Genomic DNA, 9,462 nt, shown 5'->3' with positions numbered 1-9,462 from the left:
CTACACAGAGAGCTGGGAAGAGAGCCAGGCCTTGGTCACAGCTTCGACACTGTACCTCTTTGCCTGGTGGAGGTGCTGCTCTCCAAACAATTGAAGCTCCTGCTAGAGGTGCCCACCAACAGCCCACTGAAATATCACATGGGCAGCCATGGGACTACGTTTAGCCTTGCTCTGCGGTGAAACTGGAGAAGCAAAGACCAAGGACAAGCTAGCTTATCAAGCTATGCTACAGAAAAATCATGATTTGCTATGGCAAAGCAGTGAATTTTGAGACAATCTGGAAAAAAAGACAATTCTGTGGGTGCTGAAAAGTAGACCCCCACAGCCCCCTGAGTGAAACAAATAGCAATTTACATCTCAGAGGCACTGCCTCACACTCCCTGTGGACTCCCTCCATCGATTTGGAGGGGTTCGTATTTCCAGGGTTATTTTACAGCTGTAACAACTACAGATATTTTTAAAAGAAAGTATCTCCACTCGTGGCCCAGCTAATGATGAGTACTGGGGCACTGACAAGCACAACGAAGGCACAAAGCAGTACAGGTATGTACAGCCTGCACGTGCTGTACGCGGTACGTTTAGATACAGACTGAGGAAGAATCCCGCCCTCTTCAAAGTCACACCGAGAGCGCTGTGCTTGTGCTAATTCGTCATTTACCAAAGCCGCTGACACAGAGGGGATGCTGATGCATACACATGACAAGCTACATTAAGCAAGTCCAAACTTAATTTTGCAGCCACAGTAGCTATGATATAAAAAGAAACCCAAAACAACTAGGTTGCATATGTCTGCAACCTAATTGTTCATGTCAATTATTTTTAAACCTGACCTTCATTAAACTATCCAATTATTCAGACTAGATATTACTCCTTTAGACTTGCCCTGCAGCTTAACAATCTCCCCCAAAACTATTTCTGAATGTTTGCTTATCATCCAACTTACTTACGGGCAAAAATACTATCTGTATTCCCACCCATATTTCCATAGGGATTTTTGCTTTGTTCTGTTGTGGTTTTTTTCTGCTATGTAGTAATACTACCTCTGTTGGGTGGCAGTGACATTCCCATGAAAGCTCAAGTATGTGGAAAATTAAGATGATCTTGTGCATCATGCATCTATGTTTCACCCACAGACTAGGAGAGCTGGTCCACATCCTCCTAGCATGCCTGGGTTTTCTTCCAAAGAAAATAAGGTATGGTAAGTTTCCAGGGCACACACTGCCATGAAGGCAGCCAGCAGCCAGGACATGTGCTTGGGGATCAGGACTGTGAAGGGTACTGGGCTAGCACCAGACTTAAACTACTGAAACAACCATGAAACCCTGTGCTGATATGGGGAAGTTGAGATGTGTAGACCTAGTGGACTCACTGGCAACACCCCAACCCCACTTCAGGGTGAGCTGCTTCCCCAACACCTTGATTTCCACAAGAAAATCTATGCTCAAGAGCTAAAAGGTGAGCCCTATGTGTTCTGTTCAAGCCTACTGTCAGAAGACAGTTTGTGGTTCCACAGCTTTCAGCTACTTTAGGACAGGAATCAGAAACAACATTTTTAATGGAAGAGGGTCAGAGAAGAAGTGAGGCCAAGAATAAAAAGTATCTAAAAAGAGGCAAAGTTTGGAACAGGATGAAACCAAATTGCAAAAACTCATGCAAACTTGTGTTAAACTGCTTCTTTCAAGTTTCATTCTTACTAAAAGACATGAAAAAAACCCACTCTCCAGTCAATATGTATTTCTCCTATGGAGTTACATAAAGACTGCAAATTCTTTGGAAATTGATTAATTTTAAGTATATGAGGCAAGCAAGTTGGAGACCTATTACCTACTTAATCTCTCCGAAGACAGCGAGATTTTTAACTACTGTGCTGTTTGATGCAACAAAAAGTCAGAATTACAATGGCTTCTGTGTTGGGTTTGTGTGCAGGGTGGGGGAAAAGCCGGGTTTCTTTGGTAGTGGGAAAAGGGCAACCTTATGAGAATGAAAAGCTCCCCTGGCTCCAAAGTGGACCCCCTCATCCCAGGTTGGGCCAGTGAGCACTAGAGAAATGCCTCTGCAAATCCATATTTGTGAGGGGAAGGACTGTCCTGAAAAGAAGAAGGTGTGATACCTGGAGGAGAAATGATTGACCCAACAAAAGACGACCATCAACCAAAACAAAGAGAGACAGACAGAGAGAGAGAGTTTTGCTGCCAGAAGGAAGGACAAAAAGACCCACACCCAGTTCAACCGCATGGTGTAGGAGAAGGCAAAGAAAGTCGCCTTGCAGCTCATGGAGATTCAATGGCGGAGCAGAAACCCATGTGTAGGCCATGGAGGACTCCACGCTGGATCAGAGAAGTTGAGCCTGAGAGCAAGTGTGACTGGAATTGTGACCCCGAGCCAGAGCAAGGGTGGACTCCCAGAGTGGGGGGTGAGTCTGCAGCCCGTGGATGTCCCCATGCCGGAGCCAGGAGCTGAGCCTGAAGAGGTCCATGACTCCATGGGAAGCTTGTGTTGGAACATCTTGTTCCTGGACTTCCATGCCGAAAAGCGGCAGAGGTGAACTGACTGAATCCCCATTCCCTGTCCCCTGTGCTGCTCATGGGATGGGAGGTAGAGACATTGGGAGCAAAGTGATTTGAGCATGGGAAGAAGGGAGGGGTGGGGGAAGGTGGTGTAAGATGTGGTTATTATGTCTCACTGTGCTACTCAAATGATTTGCAATGAATTAAATTGATTTTCCTTCCCCAACTTTGAGTCTGTTTTGCCCGTGACCATAACTGGTGAGTGAGCCGTCCTTGTACTTCATTCCTGATCCCATGTTCCCTTGTTGTGTCTCCCATCCCAACTGACTGGGTTGGGGGAGTGAATGCAGGATCACATGGTCCTACTGTGGGTCAAAGCACCACAGCTTCTTTGTCAGAATCCTGATAGTTTTGTGTCTCATGGAACAAAAAGCGGACACAGGAAACTACCACTAAGTCAAAATAACTTTAAGCAATATTTTCTGTACTTTGGTAGGACCAAATTGGTGTGAAAATATGAAGTGATTAGTACACCTCTTTATCATGTCTCAAAAAAATTAAAATGATCCTGCCTTTGGCAGAGAGACTTATTAGCTTAGTAAGTAGAAATGGTGCTACTTCAAATAACTGTATTTCTTCATCTTGATGCTGTAAAATGCTTAAGAATCCATCAAGATTTCCACAACAGTCTCCAACATTTTTGACAGTGAATTGTGCTGTCAAATTTTTGTTTCAAACTAAACTGTGATATACAGGATCCCTGACATGAAGACATATTTTATTTTTTGTGTCAAACCTAAAAGATATGTCACTTTGAAGTTGCAATGTTGTCAAAATGGAGACACACTGTCAATTATTTCAAAAGCCTTAACTTCTTCAGAAGCTTTGCCTGTGAGTTTTGAGCTCTTATCTCTACATTTCAATGGCTTCAGCGTACAAGACAAAAAAAATTGGACAAGCAGTGTTGTTAGCAAAAAGCAAGAGATGAAGAACAAAGTATTTTTCTATGCAGTAAGAGAGTCACTAAGGCTTCAGAAGTTCTTCTGGGTCTAAATAAATACCAATCTACATAACTGTCAGACTTTACATGTTTAACGAATTATTGTTCCGGTACCAGTTTAAAGATGAGCAGTTACAAAAAAGGTGGTAATGCCATACCTTACATTGACAGGTAAGTCCATAATCTGATGCTAATGATGTAAACTGAAAGCAGAATACACTATAAATTCCCCCAAAAATGTATCCTTGCACTTCAGCCTTGAAGCCCAAGCCTGGTCTCTTCCTTCCATGATAAAACTTCCACCTACAATCTCATCAGGTCGAATTGGGAATTATGTCAGTTTATTTTTTTTATTTTTTTTTTTTTTTTTTAAAGGAAACATATCTTCATGAAAGAGAAAATACTCTTGCTATTCAGGTGAGCTGCTACTTGTTGCTCAACTAGAGCTCCTATCTGAGCAACAGACCTTGAAAGTCATTACATGCAATTACATACAAACGTGGTTTTGAAGAAACCCAGGCATAGTATTGGAGTCAATACTATAAGGCAGCTTTAGCCAAGTGTTCTGTGACACCGAGGTTGGTTTATGCACAATACATAAAGCTAGAGCTCAGTCTTCCCTCTCTTTTTAAATTTTTTTTGCATATGTGCATTTAACTGCCTATGCAAACATTCTCAAAGCATTTAAGTTGAATTTTGAAAGACTGCTTCCTAACAAGAAGTAGCAACACTCACTGTGTAAGAAAGCACATAACCCTGACTAAACTCAGTGACAATCTTGAGCATATAGTACAGATGTGATCACAATGCACTATGTAACTGTACCTTCATATTTCACAGACACAATTTTATATGCAGTTAGATGAGACTTATGATCTACTTTATAGTATTTTAAATTCTTAGGTTTTTATTTTAGTTTCTACAAGTGCATCTGATTTTGAAGTAGTTTTCAGCATAAAAAACCTGTTTTTTTAAAACTAAAAAATTCCAGAAAAGGATAAAAAGTCTTAAGACTCACAAAGATTGAAATCTAGAAAAGATGGCAATTAAAAAGTCTTATTATCTTAATACTAATCAACTGGTGACAAAAAGAAGCATCCTTGTTTCCTTTACAGGGAATGCTTGGTCTTCAGTTTTTCAGCTGCTACATAATCATTGCAAAAGGTTCCATACAACATTCACTCAAGTGGCACAGCCTGGGTTGCAGGCCTGCAGACCACCTCCCTGCTGTCAAAAGCACTTTCATGCTGTGCTACACAAAACATCCTCAGTTGCAACAGATACCCTGTAAGTCCTTGCAGTACTTGCAAGATCTTCGGAGCACTCTCTCTGAACCAGACCACTGGATATGCCAGGTAATCTGCACATACAAAAGTAGCTCTGTGCCACTGTGTTAGCTTCCAACAAAAGGACAGGGGAAGAGCAGCCAAGATTAGCAGATGAACATACAGGATACTATTCCTCCACGCTGCATCCCCATGTCAGACAGGCAAAATGACAAAAAGGCAGTGGGGCCCAGATTTTCAAACAAAACCACCAAAAAGCTTCCCACCACCATTCAGCGTCAGCTTTCAAGTCATCACTATGGGCAGTCCTATCACAGCGCTCAAGAACCTCACTTGGAGAAAACAAAACCAAGGGAGTTTACTCTGCAAAGGGAAAAGACAAAAAAACCCTGACAAACCTCACAAGGTCCAACCTCTGGACTTTTGGTAAGGAATACAGGTGTGGTGTGGCACTCCCTACAGTGGTGGGGGACAGGGAGAGGTAGAACACTCTGCCTGTGCTCTGCAGTTTTTGAAACTTCTTACCACACTGATGAAGAGAGACGGTATGTTGGTACGTGCGCTGTGTTACCTACAGAGATGTTTGTTGCTGGAATTGGTCTATGCCTGGTAGTAGCTCTCACAAGTGTAGGTCATCCGGTCTTCCACAGCTTTTGAAGAAAACAGTGTGGGCCAGCTCCTCTCAGAGGCAAGGCTGGACACTCCTGAACACCCCTCATTGTGCCCCAATCCCAAGATTGTGCAACTTGGATTTTGGCTTTGAAAGTCAAACTGTTGTCTGTAAGTAGATAGTACAAATGCCACTAGACAGAATTTAAATTAGCATTATTCCAATTAAATTTCTCTGGATTGTGACAGGTTTTCTTTAACAGCTGCAGGCACTACTGTTTATTTGGTTGAGAGAAAGAGAGGTGATGGGCATCATAAAAAAATGCAAATGAATGAATAAAAAGATTGAATTATGCATGATACACAGCAATACAATTCACCACTGTACAGCAGCAAAAATGCGTACTGTTAAAAAAAAAAAAAGGTTTCCTGTATGAAAATGAATCTACGTTGAGACTCTTTAAGGCAGGGGTATACAAAACAAGCATAAAGGAAGCATAAATTAAGCATAAATACGTAGTAGTTGGGAGACTCCCAAGCAAATATGTAAAAACACACAATGGAGTGTCCATTTCAGTCACGATGTGAAAGCAAACAAACAACAAAAAAAAGCCAAACAGAAGAATTCAAACATATTGGACAGATGCAGACATTGTGAGATTCAGTGCAAACATCTTTCTATAAACCTAGCTACATTATCTCTTTTTATATAAAAGCATTTAAAGGAGGAGTACCAAATACATACGTGAAGTGACTGACTTTGGGGCCAAAATTAGTGCTGCCAGCTGAAAAGGCTAATATTAACATTATGATCAGTCTTGAGCCCACTTAATCAGTGCGAGTGCTCCCACAGGCTCTCACAGGATGTTTATTTAACATCAGTTTAACAGAATCTGCTTTCCACTTGCCTCTCCATGGGCTCTTGTGTGCAATTTCAGTTCTCCCATTACTCTTTCTACATAGTGGATAAAAAACATGACCAACAAGCTCCAAACCATGTAATGGAATAGGCATGAACAGGTGGAAGAAACTGATAGTTTTGTTGTAAGATAAACTGAGCACCACCTGGAAACTACTTTCTTTTCCTCCTTATTTCTAATTAACTTTGTTATTTTCTTTCCCTTCCATCTCTCTCCCTCCCCTTTGTCAACAGTGACCCTTCACTCTTCCTTCATCTTCTCTGTACACATTTCTCCCTTGATCACAGCCTCTACTTTGAACCCCCCCACCCAACATCTTTAATCCATCAAAATCAGCAGCAGAATTCCAGGAGATAAAATATCCCACTACACTTCTGCTGTAAAAGTGGCTCAACCTAAGTTTCTCTACACTGAAAATCAGTGATAAATATTGAGTTTAGGTGCTCTAGTATTTAGGTGTCAGATGAGCTAATTTTTAGAAATCAATGGGATCTACAAAGCGCTGAGTTCCAGTAAAAAAAAAAATAAATCAAGCCCTGCCTGTCACAGACAAGGCAATCAAAAATTGAATCCCCTTCTCCGTTATTGAACTTCTAAAAACACAAGGTCCCTAAAAGAAGGCAAATCACAGACCAATTTTAAAACTGAATACTCTATAGTTTCAATGCATTAAACTTTTTATGTGAGATTTATCACTAGAGCAGTAATTTAACAAAAAAATGCATCAAGTTTTTTTCATGTAAACCTATATTCTTTCACATTTTCAGAATAGTCTTCTGGGTCAGACTGGATATCTGAGAAATCTATCAGAATTTCACTGCTATTGTACAGCTCTCACTTAGCCTTTATTAACAAGACTATCCTTTATGTTCCAGATATGTGTATGTGTTCCTTACATTCATACAGCTTCAAACCATTTATATGAGAGAAAAAAACTAAAGTTACAAACTATAGCAGAATACATAGTTTTCTGCTGTTATACATTGTAATAGTGACTGCTTTATTCTTCAAGACTTAGAAGTTTGTACTATGCTACAAAATTTTGCCTAGAAAGGAATTTTGAAGACAGAAATCACAAATCAGAGAAATTCCAAAAATGACCATACAGACAAACTTCTGCTGGAAAGATTACAGACACTGTCCTAACAAAAAGGCTTATATTCTTAAATTAGGCGTTCAAATAAGATAGAGCCAGGAAACAAACACAAACAAACTTCTTATATAACTGTTTCTCCTCAGAATAAATATATGGGGAAGAAAAGGCACACTGCTAAAGGCACTATTAATACATGAGAATGTTTCTGTAGCCTCTGAAATAAACACTGAATAGTGATAGTTAAAGAAAAAAAGCAGATTAATTGCTTAACTATCACACATTCATCCAAATTCAACAGCTTATAAATACACCCTCAACTACTACATTCTCAAAATGCAACAATTAATACCAAGCATCAACTGCAGCTATGCAAGTTCATCTACTTATGAATACAGAAGTCATAGTTCACCAAGTTTCTTCAGTGTACCGGAACAAAAAGCACAGACATTTTTATGAGAAATACAGTATTTCTAGCACAATTGCATTGTTTTATTATTTATATTAGACCTGCTTAGGACAATATCTTAAATGCAAGCATAACATTCAAAGTATGAAATGAAGACTGTGTAGCCTGAAATAATTTAATTTCAACGTTTTCCAGCTCAGATTGTGCTGCAAAATGTGACCCGAAAAAACACAAAATCTGTAAGTTTTAAAAAGTGCCTTATGTTAATTTTAACATTTGCAACCAACCAGTAACCTTTTTCTTCAGCCCCTTCACAGTTCACTACTAAAGCTGAAGAACATTAAGAAAAGTAGTGGCTGGTCTCCTTCTGGGCTCTCATTAAAAATGCCCTTTGGACACTTTCATAACAAAATGAACCCAGGAATTATTTCCTTCCAGTCCTTTTCAGGAGTCAGGTTACCAAAATTTTCTGTTATATGGTACCCAGTAGACCAAGAGTCCACACCCTGACATCTTGATGTGTTCCCACCACAATGAACATCTCCTCACCTTCCTTGACAAACAGAGATCCGAAATGGACTATTTCGGGCACATACAACTACCCTACCTTCACTGTACCATGAACATCCACTTCCAAGCACCAGCTCCTCCTGTAAAGTGGGAAAACTTCCAGACATGCTGCTGCAGGGAGGGTGTACATTGCTGCAGCAATGGCATCAGCTAGTGAAAAAGGATGAGGAAAGTTATCCAGGAAAACCACTGGCACTCACAGTAGCCAGACAGTTCTAGCACAAGGTAGTGGTTTATTACTGCTGCCATCATCCTGAAAGCAAGAGGTGGAGGTAACCGGGAGTCCACTGGTTCCAAGAGGGGGAGGAAAATCAGCAGAGGCTAACACGTCCTAAAAATGGCTTTCAACAACTTGTTCAGGAGTGATTTTGGATTTCACAGCCAATTTTAACAATTTTTGTCAAAATTTATGCTTTGTGAAGTATCATGTCCTGCCCTCTATAGGAGTAAGACATTTTATTCAAAATCATGCAATTTTCACATACTCCATTCTGCTTTAAAAGTATACAGCACATCTAAAGTTGCAAACATTCACAAATCTGTCAGTGTGGAAGGGCAAAACTTACCCCATCTGTAGCTTTTACTAACAGATCGTAAGTGGTTGGATCTCCTTCTCTGTCAATGTCTTGAGATACACAGATCTGACCAGTGCGTGGGTCAATCTGGAAGGCTTTGGATTTTTCATAATAATGGAATCCATCATAAAGAAAATATTCAATTTCACCAAACTGGTTGGCATCTGCATCTGTTGCCTTGACCTGCAGGAAAACAACAGAGGCAAAAATGAAACCAGTAAAACCATTACTCATTCAAAAAAAAATCTCATGCACTTTGTTTTAAAAATACTTGTTTGTGGTTTAAAAGCAAAGACGCATACACACAATATATACAACCATATTCTGCTACCTAAGCGGTCTGTCTGCAGTTTGTAAAATAATGACTCAGTTACTGACAGTGTAATTATTGCAACAAGCATATAAGATCGATTAGACCCTGTCTGTAACGTGGCTACTTTATCAGTCAATAATTATCTCCATTAAGTGGACTTCCTGTGACTGAAAGAGCCAT

The 9,462-nt window shown here is 40.2% G+C and overlaps 1 protein-coding gene across 1 annotated transcript in view; it reads right to left on the bottom strand.

The window, feature by feature from the left end:
* DCHS2 (dachsous cadherin-related 2) overlaps window positions 1-9,203 on the bottom strand; it is a gene marked incomplete at its 3' end in the record, with an annotated part of 49,107 nt that extends 39,904 nt beyond the window's left edge. Inside the window, exon 1 of the mRNA XM_029083999.1 lies at window positions 8,961-9,203. Coding sequence (XP_028939832.1) covers window positions 8,961-9,203 — 243 coding nt within the window. The remainder of the gene's footprint in view (window positions 1-8,960) is intronic.
* Between the last annotated feature and the right edge of the window lie 259 nt (window positions 9,204-9,462).

The sequence above is a fragment of the Antrostomus carolinensis genome, unplaced genomic scaffold (assembly GCF_000700745.2).
Source record: "Antrostomus carolinensis isolate BGI_N321 unplaced genomic scaffold, ASM70074v2 scaffold4603, whole genome shotgun sequence".
NCBI lineage: Eukaryota > Metazoa > Chordata > Aves > Caprimulgiformes > Caprimulgidae > Antrostomus > Antrostomus carolinensis.
This window is presented reverse-complemented; position numbering and strand designations above follow the sequence as displayed.